At 39.2% G+C, this 22,471-nt stretch overlaps 1 protein-coding gene across 2 annotated transcripts in view; it reads left to right on the top strand.

Moving 5' to 3' along the window:
* The window catches only part of LOC109621731 (ras-interacting protein RIP3), a 1,021,901-nt gene that overhangs the window by 625,146 nt on the left and 374,284 nt on the right, over positions 1–22,471 (top strand). For both annotated transcript variants that reach the window (XM_062849445.1, XM_062849446.1), the window contains one exon: positions 18,003–18,155. In XM_062849445.1, the coding sequence (XP_062705429.1) occupies positions 18,003–18,155 (153 nt within the window). The remainder of the gene's footprint in view (positions 1–18,002; positions 18,156–22,471) is intronic.

Here is a 22,471-nt window from a genome sequence, read left to right as displayed (position 1 = left end):
GGCAGTCAATCTCTCGAACGACGCGACGGCGTACGCCACAACCAACGCCGTGACTTATGACATTCCCCCCCCAAAACACATCGTCATTTACGTCATCCCGGCGGGAAGTGTCTCGAGGGAGGCTGCATGCTAGGGGCCTCGTCCAAAGCAGTGAAAAACTCGCTGATTCACATCCATGCGAGCACCACCAGCATCGGGTGTCGGCGCGAGAGCATGAAAGGCGCAACACACAAAATGCTCACTCGGGCGCATAATGTTCCGCAGCTCGGCGCTGGAAATTAACTCGCCCGGCTGGCTTGCGTCGCGGTCTAATCATGGAGTTGGTGGTGGGCCAGCAGCATAGCATGACTAGCTAGACACCAAGCTAAACGGGGCCTCTTAGAAGAGCAAAACGGTTGGACGACGGCGACGACGATTCGCAAGGCAGCAGACACGATGATGATTGCAGAGGAACAATGTTATCGAGCCGAAATCAGTTTCACTTTTTTTTTTCGTGGGGCCGTTGTCGTGTTTGAAGTTCGGTTGCATAACCCACCGTGAAATTGGAGCCTGTAATGGCATGTACATTGTTCATGTACATGAGGGTACGTTTGGCTTAGTTTAGTCTCGCGCTTTGAGATTAAGCCTAAATGCACTTGGAGAGTGGCGATATGATTGGTTGAGCTAATAATGGTACGGAACTGATTGGTGGCTCACGGTGAAACACTCACTGCTGCGCATTACCTAGGACACATGCTCAGGCTCCACCTTGGTAAAAAGAAAAACTTTAATACACAGAAAATATCCATGAGAAATTCAGCATGCAATTCCAGCAGAAATCCATGAAGGGATACTGGTTTGAATTTCTGAAAGAATACTTTCTGGATTTTCTAAAGCAATCCCGCCAGAAATCCCTTCTCTGCTCTCTATCCCAACCCTCTATTTTACGCTCTATAATAATCCTCAACCTTACCATTTGCCCTACCCTCTAACTTACCTTCTACCGTACCCTCTACTGCTACTCTAACCCTTCACCATACACTCTATACTGTGCCTCAACGTCCCATCTACCCTACTCTCTACCCTAACCTTGCACCCTACCCCCCAAGCAGCACACATGTCACGAAGAAGTGTCGACAGCGCAGGTTTCTGGTTGGACACGAGTCATTTTCAAGTTATTCTGCCTTTGAGTTAAAATTACATGAATGTAGCTCCTGCACAACCAAAAACCTGCGCTGCCCGCACTTCGTCTACCCTAACCTTCTACCCCAACCTCTATATCCTAACCCTTACCAAAACCTTCTACCCACCGTTTATCCTACCCTCTACGCTACCATCTATCCTGAACATGTACCTCACCCTTTACCCGTTTACTCATCAAGCTCGATCAATAGATACTCAAGCTCAAGCTACCATTCCGTCGTCGCCATCTTGGATTATGGTCCGACATCTTAGATATCAAAATGGTACCGAATATCGATTTTTGACTTCTACTCATCAAGCCCGATCGATAGATACTCATATCGCAAAGTTTTAAAAACAGCATTGTAGTTCCATAGCATACATTCTGAAATTTTGGCTGCCATCTTGGAACTTAAGCCGCCATCTTGAATTCCAATGCCCCTACAACTTTCTCCACAACCTAAGGAATGTGTATGCCAAATTTAGTTGAAATTGGTTGTGGCATTCCAGAGTTATGCCGCGACATACATACATAAAAACATATAAAGCCTGTATCCGCAATAATCGGCACACAGAAGCACGGCTGTAGTTCTGTAATGAATCGGTGAAATTGGGGACACTTTCTTGCAAAATTTCATCAACTTTGATGAATTGGTTTGAAAGCTATTGATGTTGATAAGAGTGAATGTTAGTGAAATTTTTTCGTGTTTTTCATGAGCTATGTTTGCCTATTCATAACTTTTGAATTTCTCTGCCAATTCTAATGAAATTTTCACAGAAGGTAGTTGATTATGTGTATATTATGTCTCCAAAATTTGTTGATTATTGGTAAAGTACTTTCAATAGTACAATCGAAACAATAAAGGGTGTTGACTAATTGCTCTCTGAGGGGCTGAAATCACGTTCAGTCCCAATACATGTATCGACGATAAAAATGTTGATAGTGCATCGATTTATTTTTTTTTGAAATTTTGCCTTTGCAACAAATGAGATTGAGAGGTTTGTGTTCAAAATTTCAGCCATTTATTTTGCCAAATTCAAAATTTACAGCGCTGACAAGCAAAACTAGGGGCTGTACAAAATTCAATGGCGTTCATTCTGCTCTTTCATTGCTACGACAAAGAGTACTGCACCAATTCACATGAAATTTTGTAGGTGAAAATAACACATCTTAAGATATTATTAGGCCAAATTTGGGAAATTGTTTATGTATCTATTGCTGAGTTACAGCTGTATTTCTATGTCCCGATTATTGCGGATACAGGCTTTAAACATACAAAAGGACAAACATACAAACATAGATTCATTGACTTATATAGATGAACAACTCTGAAAACATGAACAATAAAATATGAACCATTGTCAAGATTTCAGGGAAATAGGTTTAATTCGTAAATTATGGAAATGAAGCTCATAGATCGCGACAATATGCAATCTTTGCAGCCTCGTTTACGCCACCTAGTGACCCAGTCACAAATGATATTGTGCACTATGAACAAGGTATGAATGTGAAGAACAATTTCTCAGAAGACAGCATTCTAACATTTTGCCTAATTCTAGAGATATTCACGTCAGAAGGGCTGTCAAAAGCTGTCAAAAAACACATTTTTTGTACAATTTTCATCATTAGCTACATAACTTTAGGCTTGAAGCTTCAATTTTTTGAATGTTTCAAGTTCTATAAAGAAAATGAAGATTTTTGTTTATTTTTGCTTTATAATCTTAAAAATGATTCTAGTACTTCTACTTTTCAAAATAATGTTTTTTTTTCAGTTTTGGTGAATATTGGTGAGCTCGTTTCATTTTATTTTCATTTTTTTTGTTGTTATCCCCAATTTTTTTATGTTTGGACTATGCAGTACACGACGGATCGCATCTGTTGCTATTTTGTTGAACAAATAGCCTTTAAACGTACTAGTGGGTTGCTAAATATAAAGCCGGATTAATCCACCTAGTGGTGATAGTGCCTTTCTCGTCGAATATGTACTAATGATCTTTCCGTCGACGACAGCATCCTGTATCCTGAGAATACTTTATTTATGAAAGCAAGAATTTTATCCAAGCCATCATCGAGTTGAGAAACTAATTGATTGCACATATTTCCGACATTATGTTCAATGTATAGGCAGAGCTGAAAAATATCATACCTCTTAGTTGACTGCGTGACCACCTTTACTATTACTGGAGGCCGATCAAAAACGAGCTAAAATATAATTATTTCACAACCAAAAATGACTTCACCCTCTTCGATAAGATTTTCCTGTACACTTTACTGGTTACTAGATTCATAAAATTTGACCAAAAAATGGAAGCAAGTGAAATTTTTCAGACTGAATCCAAATCAAATTTGAACCATCACAGAGCGCGAGGAGCAACCAGTCGGATGAAAATTTTGCGCAGTAATTGTAGGCGCAAAAGGGGATTGAAAAATGTTGTTGTTTATCTGTATTAACGAGATTTTTAGCCTTAGGCTAGTTCATCTCGGGACCCACGCTTTACTTCCCTTCCGAAGGAAGAACTCACATTTTGTGAGTTTGTCGGGAGTGGGATTCGATCCCAGGTCCTCGGCGTGATAGTAAAGTGTTCTAACCATCACAACAGGTCCGCTCCCCATGGGATTGAAAAATTTGTTCGATGTTGATGCGATTAAATTTCAATTTTCCCATGCAACCCCCATTCTACTGTATATTTACACCTCAGGAATTTGAAAAGGTGTGATCTGATGAGCCTGCTTCAGTTTTGTTAAGATTTTGTTCTCTTACACATATTTATCGCTTGTATTGATTATTTTCACTGTTTTTACCACTTCCTATGAGATACCCGAAACCGGTTCCAAGACTGTACCTATTGTCTCAAATATGGTCTGAGACTAGTTGAACAGTTAAACAGGTTTTCTAAAAAGCCGAAAATTTATGTGCATGCATGGATTTGATTCATTTTACATTTTGGTCATTCTGGCGGGACATACAAAACGGGTTCTGGAACACTACCGGTAATCTCTGATGTGAACAAAAGCTGTGTTTTTGCAAACCGTTCATCAGATGATCAAAAAAGCCGCAATTTAATGTGTCGCATGCATGGGTTTGACTCCCATATGCATTTGACCACTTCCAGCGGGACACCCGGAGCCGGTTCCGTAATGCTGCTGGTTGTACCAAATATGGTCTGAAACAATTTTTTTGATAACCGTTCTTCAGGTTATCGAAAAAGCTGCTTTTTGATGTGTCGCATGCATGGGTTTGGACTAGGGTATAGTTCACTTTTATATTTGGCCATTTCCGGCGAGGCACTCGGAACTGGTTCCGGAACACTACCGGTAGTCTCTGCTGTGATCTAAGGCTATTTTCCTGCTTACCGTTCTTCAGGTTATCGAAAAAGCTGCTATTTAATGTGTCGCATGCATAGGTTTGGTTCCCATCTACATTTTAGTGACAAATTTTGAAAACGACGTATAATCAATGGTGTAGCATTGATTATACGTCATTTTCAAATTTTTTTACTGATTTAACCTCTTATGGCTGGACACACGGAACCGGTTCCGGAATACTACTGGTTTTCCTAAATATAGTCTGAAACCATTTTATTGCTAACCGTTCATCAGGTTATCTAAAAAGCCGCGATTTGATGTGTCGCATGCATGGATTTGGCTCACTTTTATATTTTGCCACTTCCGGCGGGACATCCGGAACCGATTCCGGAATACTACCTGTTCAGATATGGACTGCTTACCGTTTGTCAGGTTATCAAAAAGCCGCGGTCTAATGTGTTGCATGCATGGTTTTGTAACATTTTCATATCTGGCCCCTTCCTGGGGTACCGGCCGGAACACCTAAATGGCCATAACTCCGGAACGGCTGAACCGATTCAATCCATTTTCAATAGGAAACAATGGGACCAGATTCCGCGTCGTCGGTCATTAAAATCAGTTGAGGTTTACTGTCAAAAAGTGATGTGAGTTTGTTTGTACACACACATACACATACATACACACACAGACATCACTTCAATTCGTCGAGCTGAGTTGATTGGTATATGTGACTCGACCCTCCGGGCCTTCTATCAAGAAAGTCATTTTTGGAGTGAACATATAGCCTTTCCATTACACGAGAAAGCAGTGTGTGGATTTTTATCGCGAACCACTGAATGGTCCATGCTCAGCAAGTGATACATTCACGATTGTAACATTTCATGAACCAACATGCTCGGGAACGCTCCCCGAAATGCTGTTCATTCTCTTGCCCGGTTCGATACGAGAGCGCAATCAAGAGAGAAGATGCTCGATGACGCTAATGAAAGCGATGCATTCGGTAAGAATATTTTATTGCCATAATTCTTTTTTTATTGTGACTACACAACCTGCAACGTCATGAATACAGTTAAATTAAATAGTATTTCACGTTTTTAAAGCGAAAACGCATTAAATACTGATGAAAATAACGATTATTCACAGTTGCCCCAAGCCAACGATGAGCGATCATCGGTAAGTGTTACACTTAGCGATGCCCGCTCATCGCCGCAGCTTGTTTATATCGGAGTATCCTCTTTGTGTTCCTTCGTGAACCATGCGACTCGACGAGAGAACATACACCGCTTGGTAATTGAAACAGAACCAACAGAAGGGAAGAAAAACTGCCGAGTGGTTCACTGATCACTTTTTCGTCCAAACACTGCGAGAAAGGCAAAAAGCTGTTCAAGATCAAGAAAGTTGTATAAATGCTCATAAAGTACTCAAATGAGAAGCAGGATCTAGCCCAGTCGGAACGCTACACCATCAAGACACCAAAGATGTCATGGACAATCGATATTGTCCAGTAGTGTTTGTTGTCCAAAATTCCAATCAATAATAACTCAATCAAGTGAAGCGGCCTCCACTGGCCAGCCTCCAATCAAACCTCGTTTCAAGCGGCTTCACGTGCCACCACGTTTCCAATCACGATTAGCCCAATATCTCCGTTGCACGTCAACCAACAACGCGGGCGCGGGCTACAGCCTGCAGCCTCCAAGAACCCACAACAGCAAGAAATCAGAGACCCCCAATTGCCTAACTTGGCGTGGCGCATCGATTTCTGACTGTGTGGTATTTCTGACGTTTCTTCAAATGCACGATTCGTCGCGATACGATAGCAGTCAGTCAGTGCGCACGTCATCCATCCTCCGATCGACCGACTGACTGCTTGACTTGACGCGCGATGCGCTTGATTGGAGATGATCAGTTTCGTGTCCGCAAAAAAAGAGGTACGTGCAATATCCAACACTCCTCTCTCGTCGCGTCGTCTCGAATAGTAGGTAGTGCGCAATCATCGATTGTGGTGAAGCGCTGCTGTGGCGGTGATTGCCAGTATGTCTAGGCCAAAAACGCAATCAATCGATGGATGCGATTGATAGCACGCGCAAATTTCGTCCCGCCCCCCGCGCTACACTCTGACGGTGCGTGAGCGAATTGGGTGATGATGATAATCACGCTCTGCTGTAGCGTTCGTTCGATTTCAATATCAGTCGGTCAAACGAAATCGAAAATCCCGACGCCGTCGACGACGACGGATCGCGATCGATCTATCGATCGATCGATCGATCGGCGCTCTTGTCTTGTGTGCCGAAAGAGGCCAATTGCTATGAGCCGTCAAGTGAAGTTCAATTGAAGATGGGAGAAAAACCCCGAAGCCAATTCGTCATCATTTTTTCGTCGCTCGTCCCTCATCGGGTTTCGTTTTCGCCGGTCGTGATTTTGTTTTTCCTTGTAATCATATTTCAATTGTTTGTTGTTTCGAAATGAGTTCGAGTGCCGCAGTGGATCACGAGTTGTATGTTTATTTCGAATGATTTTTTTTTTCGTTGATGAAGCAGTTCAGGGGCTGACGAAGAGCAGGGAAGGGAAATTGAAACAAGCGAATCCAAATAAGCTTGATAATATCTCTAATCGTGGATGATTGTATGATGAGCCGAGTTTTTTTTGTTCGGTCGGTGAGTTACGTCACGACCGACGACTCAGTGCAAGACGTTCGAGAGTGATATTAGAGCTTACAACAGCAGACGGGAAATTATGATTTTGTTTTGATAAAGGCATCGAGATTTAGGTTGGCTGATTGGCTGGTTGGTCTTGGCTTCAGGAAATGTATTACTCGTTGGCCGGCGAAGGAAGTTACGAGTCTGTTTGCATTATTGGATGAGTTATTGTTGATGCGTAGGTCTAGCAAGAGATAAAAGAGGTACGTTGCGTAAATTTGTACTTATTCATTTTATTTTCATTTTAAAAATGTCCTCATAAACAGAGATGCAAGATGTAATCAACAATGATGCTCAACAATTAAAGCCCCACATATCGGTAATTACAGAAAGCAATTATACTCAATTAACAACTCGGTCAATAGCAAGCGTGATGAGTTTCGGAAAACACGTATTTACAAATTCAATTTGGATCTTTATCATACATTCACATTTCAAGGACGGCTCGCGCTTTATCGTCAACGACAGAAAAATTAATGACCTTGGAAGAAATTATTGGAGCATCGAATACCAGTAAAAGCTTGAAGCTTTTAAAGGAAAGGTGCGTTGAATAGGCCATTTGAGAGAAAAATATTTGAAAAAATACCCCTTGTTTTACTTAGATTGAAACCCACGACTCCGTATCCCTAGTCTGGAGCTTTAACCAACTAAGCCACAGAACAAGTTACGATTCTGTGGAATAGAAAATCAAACTGGATTCGAAGGTCACCCAAACCGGGTTTCACAACTGCATCTCTGCCTTCGGCTTTAGATATGTCAATCTCTGTGGCGGAGAAGGATGAACCACGAGCTCGCTGCACTTTACGGCGAACACAGTATCCAGAAAGTGGCCAAAGCTGGAAGGATACGGTGGGCAGGGCATGTTGCAAGAATGCCGGACAACAACCCTGCAAAGTTGGTGTTTGCTAACCATCCGGTTGGTACAAGAAGGCGTGGAGCGCAGAGAGCACGATGGGCGGACCAGCTGGAGCGTGATCTGGCGAGTGTTGGGCGTGACCGAGGATGGAGAGCTGCAGCTGCAAATCGAGTATTATGGCGGCAAATTGTTGATTCAGTATTATCATGAATTTGATGTGAACTAAATAAATGAAAAAATGAAATATGTCAATCTCCAGCACTCTCGCGGCCTACGAACAACAAATGTGAGAAAATCGTTTTTAGAATGTAGATATTGAAGCTCGACTGAAGCACACTTCTTCACCGACCATCGGTGCAAAATCAAATTCCATTTTCAAACTTCAAATATTTCAATGGCACAAATCCGATTTTCAATGAAAATTCAGCCAAAAGATAATTATTAATCGAAGCAATATTAAGGCGAAATTAAATATGTTTCCTCAGGGAATCGCGCTACTTGGGCGGTGGCTTCTATATTCGTCTGTTTTCCACTATAACTCAGTCAATCTTGAACCAATTGACACAATTCTTGGAATGCGGTGAGATAGGTATAGTATCTACCCGTGTACAAAATTTCAAGTCAATCGGTTCAAAATTGACCGAGTTACAGTGGAAAACAGACGAAAATAACAGACGAAGAAAACCACCGCCCAAGTAGCGCGATACCCCATATATTTTTTTTTTATATAAAACATATTTTATAGTATTTTTTTTTCAAAATTGGTTTTCATCAACCCGACCAGAAGCTCCCAACAAGATAATAACAAAATTATAACAACCGTTGTTAGAAATAACATAATTTGATACAATTATGTTGTAAAGATTCTTATAGGTGTTAAATCATAACATAATTGTAACAAAATTTGTTATTATTTTAAAAACAAAACTTGTTTTATTCATTCAAATAGATATATAACAGCATTTGTTACATTATGCATATTAAAATAATTGTCTATAACATAATTTAGTAACACATTTATGATAAAAATAAAGACAATTCAGCCAGAGGCTGCACAGACTGAACACATTACTTACACTAGACAACGGACAACACAGAACACCCAGTGGCCCAGTGGTGAATTTTTCGTTTGACGAAAAGTTTCCACCGACTGGAGCGGGAATCGAACCCACACTCCCTGGCTTACGATACGGCTAGACGACTGCCGCCGCTAACCGGACGGCCCTTCCGAAGGAAGAACCCACATTTTGTGAGTATGTCGGGAGTGGGATTCGATTCCAGGTCCTCGGCGTGATAGTCTTGTGTTCTAACCACCACACCAGGTCCGCTCCACACCTAAATATGTTCACGTAAAATTTATATGTGAATGTTAATTTTTTGTACGTTTTTAATCGTCTTGAACCAAAGGAGTTTTTTTTATTTTGGATTTTTATCAGAAAATTTTAAGCATTCCACATAACGTAGACGTAGACGAATTTCACGCCAACATATCCAGCGGTTGGCAGCACCCTCTCAAAATCCAATGAAGCTTTGCGAGTATGAAAAATGTGTATTTAAAAGCGATTTGCATATTCATTTTTTTTCAAAATTTCAAAATTGAAAAATAGATTCCAACACACTAGAAAAAAATTTAAAAAATTAAAACCGGTTTACAAAATATGCCCAATTTTTAGGTTTACGATTTTTTATTCTGAACAAAGGCAATATAATTGTCTAATAGTTCTCCATATATAATAAGATGGGAAGAAATCACGATTGAAATCCCCAGAAGGATGAATCATTGAAGGAACTCCTGCATAAATCCCAGAAGCAATTTCTGGTCAATGAAATTTCGGAGGAATTCCAAATGGAATTTCATTAGGTATTCGTAAAGGAACTTCTAAGGGATACCTCGAAGCAGTTCTTGGATGAATAGAAGTAAGACTCTAAGAAACTCCTTGAGGAATCACAGAAAAAACTGTTGAAGAATTCTCAGAAGGAATTGCTGGAGGAATTCTCTAAAAAGGAAATCCTAAGATTTTTTTTGTTAACTCCCAGATTAAATTCCTGGAGGAATAGAAAACTGCTGGAGTAATTTTAGTAGGAACTCCAGGCGGTCCCTCGATGGAACCTCTGCAAAAACTTTAGAAAGATCAATCTCTGAAGGCACTGCTGGATGAATTCCAGAAGGAGCTCTAGTCTTAGAACGACTTTTAGGAGGTAACTGAAAAAAAAACTTCCGTAGGAAAATCAGAAGGAATTTATGGAGGAACTCAGAAGGAACTCTGAACAATACCTGAAACAATTCATGGAGGATTATGACTCTGCAGCAGGCGAATCCGCTGACATTGTTGTATATACATAAATAAAATAAAAAACGGCAATTTTATAATGATGGAGACGCATGGTCATTTCTATAGTATGAAGAGCACAAAACTTGAAGTTAAAAAAAAATATAACTTGAAAACGACTTGAAAAACATTTCTTATTTTTTAGTATGATATACAAAAAAGGTAAGCATTCGTTAAAAAATAAAAAAAGTGTAGTCGTTTCGGCCCATCATTGTGAAAATCATAAAAAACTGATATTTTGAATATTTTTGCATATTAAAAATTAATGTTTTTTTTGTTATATTTTTTTTAGAACTAATAATCTTCTCATTCATAAAAAAAGATTGCAAATTGGTTGATTGGTTCAAAAGTTATGACGATTCAAAAATTAATAAATGAGAGATGTCGTTTTTTGGGATCACCCTATTCTTTAAATCTCAAATGGCGTAACAAAAAATTACGTGTCCAATTATTTTTGGAAAACATCATTCCTACCGAATTTGAGAAATATTGAAGTACATTTATTTCCGAGTCTATTTTTTTTTTCATGAAATGGCTGTACATTAAGGTGGCCCACACTTATATGAAAAACAATAATTTCAAAAAATGTCAAATCTTACCTCCTAAATCTCCCAGAAGCTACGTTCAAAATTTGAACGAAATCAATTAAGCTTAAGGTGGCGCTTAAAACGCTTAAAGTTTGTATGGGAAAACTTGGTCAAATGGGTTCTATAACATTTACCCGAAAACCATTTACCCGAAAGACATTTACCCGAATGACATTTACCCGAACGTCATTTACCCGAATGCAACAAATACCCGAATGCAACATTTACCCGAATACGACATTTACCCGAATGCGACACTTACCCGAAAAATGAATAAAGGGTAGACTTGATCCCCATATGACTTGTCAGTAATAAATATGTTAAGGCCCGGTGTCATTCAGCCGGCTTTCCTTAGACCTAATAATCGTCATGCTGAATGATCATCAAGTACTCTGGTGGAGGATTAACTGATGGTCAAAATACAATTTTAATCAGAGGATTATTTAAATATTCTGTTCTTTAACGGCTTCGCCTAAACACTAACCCGAATCATTCAGGAGATCGCCCAAAAAGTGTTCACTGGGGACAATTTATTAGAAGTAGATGGGAATTAATTAGTTAGAAAAGGGAATCCTTGGGCTAATCTGTAACAACGTTGTGTTTTATGAACAAGAAAGGTTTGCAGAAACGTAAGAAGCAAATGCAATGCATTTAAGAAAACTGTGACGAAAGAAGAAGCTGCAGATTCAAACAATTTGCCTGATATTCCGTGTGCATATCGGATGGCTGAAGACGATGTACGTGTCTATTCAAATATGGATCCTGGAGAGTTGAGTATGCTTATCTAATCGGCCTTTTTTGAAACTCAGGTGTTCTTTTAAAAGTTTCTTGAATCTCAAATCATATTTTAATAATTATTTTCCCTTCTTCTTATTATTGGCTGTTCTCTGGAGCAGTAAAACGCTGTTGCAATGTAGGTTTTGAAGTTTTTATTACAGAATTCCCCTTCTTTCAAGCTATGGCTGTTCTTTCGAAATTATTATGGAAGCCATAAGCAATCTGGGTTATGCAAACGTTCCCTTCCTTCAAATGAAGACTGTTCTTTCAAATAGACAAATAACCATACCCCTACAAAGTTCGTTTTCATCATAATTCATTTGTTAACGAATACTTACCCCAGACCTTGTCAATTAGATGGCTTTTTGATGAGTGAGAATGACCGAAAAAACGTCCAGCCACAAAGCATTCAGGCCGAAAGTCATGAGGATGAATGCTTAATTGTCACCAAGCAGTTGGGTATAAATTGAGCGAATATGTTGACTTTTTCATTACCAAGCTATAACATTTTCTCAACACAGGCTGCTTTGAGCTACTTATAGACACTTATATACACAGTCACAAACTGGCATCCATACTGCAAGCTTTCCCAAGCTTCTTTTTGAAATAGGCTGTTCTTTCGAATTCGCAGTGTCCAAACGTGTACTGTACAAACTACTAATTCCATGGGAGATTTATCCTTCTTGGAATAATGGCCTACTAGGGGTTTTGGCTTTCAGGTCTTGGCAATCGGGGAAAAGGGGTAGTTTCTTTTACAGAAATAGTGCCCAAGTAACTATTAGCACTATATTTCGCCTTGTTAGCCTTACAGGACTATTGTCCGGCCAATATACAGCAGGTCAGTTGTACACTTCCACTGTATTAGTACGCAAGGCGGATAAAAGTGCCATATGATTACTTGGTTGTGGCCCTCACTGAGTTGTTTGGTGGCCAAACTATTATCAATCCTTCGGATTTTTTTTCCTTCTTCTCTTCAAAGGCTGTTCTTTCGAGTTTTACTGCTGCATATTTTATTGGCGTTCGAACTACATACTGTATATGAGTTTTGACCTACTTTCGATTATAGGATGTTCTTTTAAATTACACTCTTACAGGATTAACTGATGGATTTCAAATCTACATCCAAGATTGTTTCCTTCTTTTAATAACAGGATGTTCTGTTTGGTAAACAAACATCAAACTTTTCTATCACAGATTTTTTTTCTAATGATATGTTGGTTTTCCTAAGGCTGTTCTCTAATCTATTTGGTCTAATGATCATTCGACCTACAGAGATTTCCCCTTCTTTAAATTATAAACTGTTCTTTGCTTGTCGAAAGAACAGCTTATGAATCAAAGATGGGTAAATTTCTAGAGAGAATGCTAACAGCGTTAACACAAACTATAGTAAGCTTCAGTGATTAGTTTTGTTCAGGTATTTGCCCTGTGAATTTCTTTCGCGCATCATTTAGGAGAAAATTTATTAAAATGTGTTCTTGAGGAACTTGACATTCAAAATGCTTGTCTGAGCCGCAATACAAAAGTACATGTAATTTTTACATTGAACAAAATATATTAACTTTATTCACAAAATCATGATTTGTGCAAAGTAAAACATTACTCGGGTAAATGTCGCATTTGGGTAAGTGTCGTATTCGGGTAATTGTCGCATTCGGGTATTTGGCATTCGGGTATATGTTACATTCTGGTAAATGGTTTTCGGGTAAATGTCTTTCGGGTAAATGGTTTTCGGGTAAATGTTATAGAACCGGTCAAATGTATGCAGAAATTTAATGTTTTCGAATTTTGCCGCTAGGTGGCGCTGTAAGCGTTCAATAATCAAACCCTTTGGTATTATTGTAGGTGACTATATGCCAAACAACTTTGTCGAAGACCGCAAAGTGATCCAACGTCTGTGAAAAAAGTTATACCCTAGGTAAAGTGAGCATAGACTTTATTGTTGTTTTTTCAATACATGTAAAGCAGAGGTTCCCAAACTTTTTGCAATCGCGGCGCCCTTTAAAATTTTCAAAAATGTCGCGGCGCACCAAAGATTTTTAAAAGGTTTTTTAAAATTATAAACAGCTTTCACTTTAAAATGTCAAAGGCAAAATCGTGAAACACTTCTTATATCATGTTTTCTTATAATTCAGAGAAAAATTGGAAAACTTTTTTTTAATAAATTTCTCAAAGATAATTTTAATATGTTTGTGAAATTTCAAAAATCATGTTGGTTTCATCATAGAAGCTTTATGAAAGAGCAAAAAACTCAGATGTACAGGTATAACAATCTGCTGCTTTTTAATAATTCAGCCAAAAATTCTGAAGCGTTATTGCAAACGCTTAAAGAATTCCAATTGAAATAAAATGACTTTGCAAAACTTGACCAAAATATCATTTTTTTTAACGGAAATTGAAAAGCAACACTTTCAAACACTTTTATTTATTTTGGAAAATTTAGGCACATGAAGAGATTGTAAATAACCTGTCAGGTGGGCTTCGATTGAACTTTTTATTTTCATAAATTTCGACTTAACCCTTTGAGGTTGGAGTGGCCATATATAACCCCAGTGATGAAACCGAGCATGGGAAACTTATTCAAAGTTCAGTGAGGTTGCGGCAGTACTTCCGCAGTACTAATGAAACAGTCCGGTTCAAAAAGGTTAAAACTAGCTCTCCACAATGTCACAACGACAAACCTGCATGCCGCTAGCTGTTCCGAACATCTTGAAATTATGTTGAAAAGAACGCAAATGAGGTTCTTGAAATAAAAAACTATGAACAAGTTATAGTTAAATCAAAAACTAAGCTGAAGCTTATAAGGTCCAAAAGCAATGTTAATCACTTAAAATTTAAAAATTTTAAAATTTGGTGTCAATTGATATGTTTAAAAAGGATACCGGAAATCCTGTGGAACAAATTAAGACTCAAGGAAAGATTAAAAAAAAAAATGAAGCGACACTAGGTTTACTAAACAAAACAAAATTAAAGATGTTCCGCAATACAAATAAACAGTTTGTTTCGTCACAACTCAAAAGCCTGTGGCGCACCTGGGAAAGGTTCGCGGCGCACCAGGGCGCCGCGGCGCACAGTTTGGGAAGCACTGATGTAAAGGAATAATATCAATAAAAAATCTCAATACTTTGCCTCACTTTGCCTAGGGTTTAACTTTTTTCACAGCCGTCGGATCACTTCGCGGTCTTCGACAAAGTTGTTTGGCATATAGTCACCTACAATAATGCCAAAGGGTTTATTTATTGAACGCTTACAGCGCCACCTAGCGGCAAAATTCGAAAACATTAAATTTCTGCATACATTTGGCCAAGTTTTCCCATACAAACTTCAAGCGTTTTGAGCGTCCCCTTAGGCTTAACCTATTTTGCTCAAATTTTGAACGTAGCTTAGAACAACTTATTCAGGAGGTAAGACTTAGCATTTTTCTAAATTTTTGTTTCTTATATAAGTGTGGGCCACCCTACCCTAGTTTGTTTTAGAAAAGTATAACTCAATTGGTATAATGATTGCCATAAAAATATATATATATATTTAAATTGACAAATTGTCCAAAAAAGTTTTTATAAATAATCAATTTTAAGATACAGAGGATAGACAAAATGATCAGGATAGGCAAAATTTCCTTTTTTCTAAAAACGGTGAAATAGCTATAACTTTTTGAAAACTGCGTCATTTTTTTTCTAAATTCATTATATGAGTCATACACGCTCAAAATTTCATTGCATTCGGTTCATTGAATCCAGAGATATAACAATTCAAAGTTGGCTATCGGATAGTTATGACTTTTTCTAGAATCGTTCTAACATCATGTAGAATAGCCCGATGCTTCCCAAATTTTGACCATTAAAACACAACTAGTTGATCTACTTCCAGTAGAAATTTAAGATTTTTTATGCACTTTTCAAAAAGTTACAGCACCTTCACCATTTTTTGAAAAGCGAACTTTTTGACTGTCCCGATCATTTTGTCTATCCTTTGTATTTATTTTATTTTTTTTTTTGAAAATTTTGAAAAACTGTCTATCTTCAAAACACGAGTCTAATTATTTTGGATGAACTGCACACTAGGGTGCATACTGAGGTTATCTCTTAGCATGGTCTACTTTAAAATATTTTTTTATTAAACATTAAGTATTATTTTTCTCCAAAATCACATTAAACATAAGTTTTTGAAGGTTTTTCTTAGATTCTTTTCTTTTTACTCAAAGTTTTAATTTTACGTTCGATAACTTTTTACCTGCTTGACCACTTTATAATCCTAAAGCATGCTTTTGTCGACATTTTTGTTGTCTTAAAATGCCTAGAACGTATATATTCAAAACTAGAAATTGAAAGGTTAAGGGTAATTCTTCCAAATGAAGAACGCTTTTTTGAGAGCCAATGTTGAGCCATTTGTATGGAGATTTCGCGATAAATCGAAAATAAAAACATATGCGACACATGAAACTTTTTCATGTTTTACGGTTTTTGCCCACTTTTTGGTTAACTAGTGGTGAAAAATCTTACAGGCAACGTAAACAAAAGTCTGTTTGCACACATGCTAGTATAAGTAATGGTTGAGTTATTAAAACAGTTTACATCACATAAAACAATGACTTAACAGATAAAAAAATCTGCGAAACTATTCTTGCTCAACAGCACAATTGTGCTGATTCGTCACGAAAGGGATATGGGGATTGTACTATATTTTCAAAAATTGTCACTCGCTTTCTTATATCAGATACGACCTCGGATTTTTTTTTCATAAATTTTCCGAAAAGTTTTTCCATGATTTCCGTTTAAGAAGTGGTTGGATGTGGTTAGAAATTATACTCTCAAATTTTCACTTTTCAAAAAATAATCAAGTAGCTGTAAGTTTTCGAAAAGTGCTTCAAATTGTCTCAAATTTTTATTTTGAGTTGATCACCTAGTTGTCTATCAATAATCCGAATTTGAGTGAAAATTTGAGAATTTTTGATGCAGTCTTCGAAAAGTTACAGCTGGTTGAGTTTTTATTTCAATGTGAATTTTGTATGTCCTGAACATTTTGTCTATCCCATGTACTTGGTAAGGATGTTTCACCCAAAATCTGAACAATTTTCGATCAACACTAGAGTGGGTCAACGTTGTATGGGGAAAATTTAATTTTGATCGTATCAACCGGGAACAAAGCTTTTTCAATCTATATTGGCGTCCAAAACAACTGTGCAAAATTTGGGAGCGATTGGATGCGTCCCCGTGTTCCGCATTGCGATTGAACTTTGTATGGAATTTAGTTTGGGAAAACGTACTTTTTTGCAATATACTAATAAGTTGAAATTTTTTGTCTAAAATTATATAACAAATAGCGTTAAAATGTAGTTTAGGATATCCCGAAAAACTTTGCCGAAGACCGCAACGTGATTTGACGCTTGTGAAAAATGTTATTTGCTTGGTAACTTAGGCCAAAAATTGAGATTTTGTTATTGTTATTCCTTTACATGTTAAATGATAAGCACCATCATACAGTCTGAACGCTATATTTTTTTTACAAGGGTCAGATCGCTTTGCGGTCTCCGACAAAGTTTTTCGGCATACCCTTAGGCTATACTTAGAAAAAAAATTCAAGCCACTTATGAGAAAAATGTGAAAAAGTAACTTTTCCCATACTAAATCCCATACAAATTTCAATCGCAATGCGGAATACGGGGACGCAACCAATCGCTCTAAAATTTTGCACAGTTGTTTTGGGCGCTAAAAGGAATCGAAAAAGCATTGTTCCAAAAAACCAAAATTTTGACCAATTGATCAAATGGTTCGAAACTGACCGAGTTTTAGTGGAAAATCCACCCGTGCAAAAAAAAAATCGAGTGTATTGAGAGTTGAGCACTTAGACTAGCAATAGAGCATTAGAGTGTCTAAAACGTTTTGGTGTTTTTTTTTCAGAATAGTTTTAAGTGAACCTTACTGATTACTCTGTAACATTTTTGTAGTGTCTGAAATAAACACTGAAATCTGAATTTCCCTACATTTTCCGCTTAAAATTTATGGAGTAAATCTTTAAAATATGTCTTTTTTTTTGTAAAAACCACTCCTGAACCGGATGTTGACTTTTGGAATAAAATTTCACATCATGATCGAACAGTTTCTATGAGTTATCAAACTCCTCGATATCTCAGTTTCAACGCCGACCATGTGTTCGATATATGTAATCATCCACACATGTGCTATCCCGCAGCTACCAAAGAATCAATCAACACTTTTTGCTTCCCCAAAAGAAAAAAAAACATCCCTAATATAACGTTCTCTCGTTTTTTTTTTCTTTCTTCCTTTCCAGATCACACCGAAAGATGGCCTCCCCTCGGTGGTGTGCCGTTCCTGCCGCGATCAGCTCGAAACGTGCCACCGGTTCCGACGGGTGGCGCACAAGACGCAAAAGTCGCTTCAGAGCTTCCTCAGCTACGCCGCCAAACTGAGCGGAAGTGCACAGGTAAGTGAGACAGCCTCCGCGAAAACGGGGAGCTACCATTAGCCATAACTCGAGATCATATTTGTGCGATAAGGGAATCCCGAGTTGGGGGATGTTTCTGGGCTGTGTCATAAATGGATTCAGGAAAATGGGTGCAATCATTGTACAATTATAAGTCACTCTGTCACATTTATTAGTCAGTTCACCATGCAATTCAAATGGAATTTACCCATAATTGTGAGTGACCCATGATTGTGCTATGATTGTAAAACTAATTTCACTTAGACGAATTTCACTATCTTTCAATGATATTCTACGCTGTAAACTTTACTTTATTTATGCATGTTCACATGATTTATCACTCTGATTCATGCTGGATTAGGTGGCTTGTAACACAAATTTACGTGGCGTGTCATCCCAAGTAACATGATTAAGTCAAATTTACTAGACGCGTATCTTAGAACCATCATAAAACCAAAATAAAAGATATTAGTTTTTATAACGGCCCTCAAAACCTCTACAAGACTAATTGGCCTTCAAAATGTTACATTTGAATAACACATGATTTATCATGTAAATTTACATTTGTAGCATCGAGTGGAAGTTTACTTGACTAAATTGATAATTACATGGCGCATTATAGTTTATCTGTGTATAAAAATAGTTACCTAAAATAAAAAAAGTGAACGTAAATTTCCATGAAAAGAAAGTTTTATTCAAATTTTTGAATAGTTAAATGGGAATATCCTGTTATATAGCCATCAGGAATAATTTTTCGTTTGACATTTATTTTTGGTTACACCTTCCCAGTCGGGTCCAAGTGCGCTGAACTCCTCTTCTGAGTCAGGGCGGCCGATGTGGCCGGGCAGCCGCCGTCGTTGCCGCTGCCCAAAAGATCGAAGCCTAGTGATAATGTAATTTTAGTGGATTTCCAGTGCAAATTGGGTGAAAAATTAGCAGGAAGTGATTGTGTGTGGGGACCACACACAACACACAACCAGCAGCAGCGCAGCTGTCGATGCTGACGTCAGGCACCGTCCAAATTTACACCTTTTCGAGTTAAGGCGGTGCTGATCTTCAGCTGCCGCTGGAAGTTATATGGATAATTGATGGAATTAGTACGGATATGATTTTTTTTTTCTCTCTGTCGAAGGAGGTTCATGTAAGTCCCCGGTTGGCTTACGGTTTTCCCACGAATATAGCGTTAATTTGTTGCTAACTGGATATTGACGCCTGATGGTCGTCGATTTGGTGTTATGTTACGGTACTTAGTTGTGATTACGTCGGGAATTTTCGCGCAAAACTGTTTGATCGATTGATACTCATGATGAATGTAAGAGTACATAACACGATTAGAGTCAGATAGGAATTCCATAAAACATATGTTCGCAAAAGTGACCAATTACTTGGCAAAAAGTTTGGGCTGCTATTTATACTTAGAACAGTTAAATAACAGTTCAGCTACTTTTGTTTTTTTAGCGGTAAGATAGAATGAGCATCTTGAGCAGCTCAAAATTTTCATTACGAAACGATCCTACTGAACAAACCAGGAATTGCTGACTAGAATCTAACACGCCATAGAATACAATACAGTTATACTTTTTTTTTATTGAAATCGATGCTATTCTGGTATATTCTGCTTTGTCACGGTCGCCATGTTGTTAGAATGGGTCTCCAGGTAACCTATTGGTTAAGGCTTTGGATCGCCAATCCAGAGACAGCGAATTCCATTCCCGTTCTGGTCGAGAAAATTTTCTCGACTACCTGGACATAGTGTATCATTGTACTTGCCTCACAAATTGAAAAGATGCAAGCTAAGTTACAGTGCAAACGTAGAGCCATAAATAAGAAGAAGATGTTGTTAAAATGTCTATTTTGAGTTTTTTGAATATTTTTCATGTGATTAATCGGTCCTGTTTATGCACGTAGAACTATCATCAACAGAAGATTTTATTATGTATTTTGAGAAATTGAAAGGAAATCTCCAAAAGATTCCAAAAGGAATCTCCACAAGATTTCAAAGGGAATCTCCACGGGATTCCTGTGCAAATCTTCACGAGACTCCTGGGGAATCTTCAAGAGATTCCGAAGGGAATCTCCAAGAGATTCCGAAGGGAATCTTCAAGAGATTCCGAAGGGAATCTTCAAGAGATTCCGAAGGGAATCTCCAACAGATTCCGAAGGGAATCTGCAACAGATTCCGAAGGGAATCTCCAAGAGATTCCGAAGAGAATTTCCACAAAATTCCGAAGGTAATCTCCACAAGATTCCGAAGGGAATCTCCACAAGATTCCGAAGGGGATCTCCACAAGATTCCGTGTGGAATCTCCACAAGATTCCGAAAGGAATTTCCACAAGATTCCGAAGGGAATCTCCACATGATTCCGAAGGGAATCTCCACAAGATTCCGAAGGGAATCTCCACGAGATTCCAAAGGGAATTTCCATGAGATACCAAATGGAATCTTAACGAGATTCTTGGGGAAATCTCCACGAAATTCCAAAGGGAATCTACATGAGATGCCGAATGGAATCACCACGAGATTCTTGGGGAAATCTCCCCGAGATTCCGAAGGGAATCTCCAGGAGATTCTGAAGGTAATATTGAAGAGATTCCAAGTGGAATCTCCACGTGATTCCGAGTGGAATCCCCACGAGATTCCGAATGGATCTCAACAAGATTCCGAAGGGAGTATTCACGAAGTTCCGAGTGGAATCTCTACGAGATTCCGAGTGGAATCACCTCGAGATTCCGAGTGGAATCTCCACGAGATTCCGAGTGGAATCTCCACGAGAATCCGAGTGGAATCTCCACGAGAATCCGAGTGGAATCTCCACGAGAATCCGAGTGGAATCTCCACGAGATTCCGAGTGGAATCTCCATGAGAATCCGAGTGGAATCTCCACGAGAATCCGAGTGGAATCTCCACGAGAATCCGAGTGGAATCTCCACGAGATTTAGAGTGGAATCTCCACGAGATTCCGAGTGGAATCTCCACGAGATTCCGAGTGGAATCTCCACGAGATGCCGAGTGGAATCTCCACGAGATTCCGAGTGGAATCTCCACGAGATTCCGAGTGGAATCTCCACGAGATTCCGAGTGAAATCTCCACGAGATTCCGAGTGGAATCTCCACGAGATTCCGAGTGGAATCTCCACGAGAATCCGAGTGGAATCTCCACGAGATTTAGAGTGGAATCTCCACGAGATTCCGAGTGGAATCTCCACGAGATTCCGAGTGGAATCTCCACGAGATTCCGAGTGAAATCTCCACGAGATTCCGAGTGGAATCTCCACGAGATTCCGAGTGGAATCTCCACGAGATTCCGAGTGGAATCTCCACGAGATTCCGAGTGGAATCTCCACGAGATTCCGAGTGGAATCTCCACGAGATTCCGAGTGGAATCTCCACGAGATTCCGAGTGGAATCTCCACGAGATTCCGAGTGGAATCTCCACGAGATTCCGAGTGGAATCTCCACGAGATTCCGAGTGGAATCTCCACGAGATTCCGAGTGGAATCTCCATGAGATTCCAAGTGGAATCTCCACGAGATTCCGAGTGGAATCTCCACGAGATTCCGAGTGGAATCTCCACGAGATTCCGAGTGGAATCTCCACGAGATTCCGAGTGGAATCTCCACGAGATTCCGAGTGGAATCTCCACGAGATTCCGAGTGGAATCTCCACGAGATTCCGAGTGGAATCTCCACGAGATTCCGAGTGGAATCTCCACGAGATTCCGAGTGGAATCTCCACGAGATTCCGAGTGGAATCTCCACGAGATTCCGAGTGGAATCTCCACGAGATTCCGAGTGGAATCTCCACGAGATTCCGAGTGGAATCTCCACGAGATTCCGAGTAGAATCTCCACGAGATTCCGAGTGGAATCTCCACGAGATTCCGAGTGGAATCTCCACGAGATTCCGAGTGGAATCTCCACGAGATTCCGAGTGGAATCTCCACGAGATTCCGAGTGGAATCTCCACGAGATTCCGAGTGGAATCTCCACGAGATTCCGAGTGGAATCTCCACGAGATTTCGAGTGGAATCTCCACGAGATTTCGAGTGGAATCTCCACGAGATTTCGAGTGGAATCTCCACGAGATTCCGAGTGGAATCTCCACGAGATTCCGAGTGGAATCTCCACGAGATTCCGAGTGGAATCTCCACGAGATTCCGAGTGGAATCTCCACGAGACTCCGAGTGGAATCTCCACGAGATTCCGAGTGGATTCTCCACGAAATTCCGACTAGATTCTACATGTGATTCTGACTAGAATCTCCACAAGATTCCGACTGGATTCTCCACGAGATTTTGACTGGATTCTCCACGAAAT

Source organism: Aedes albopictus, chromosome 2 (assembly GCF_035046485.1).
Source record: "Aedes albopictus strain Foshan chromosome 2, AalbF5, whole genome shotgun sequence".
In the NCBI taxonomy this organism is placed as follows: Eukaryota; Metazoa; Arthropoda; class Insecta; order Diptera; family Culicidae; genus Aedes; species Aedes albopictus.
This window is presented reverse-complemented; position numbering and strand designations above follow the sequence as displayed.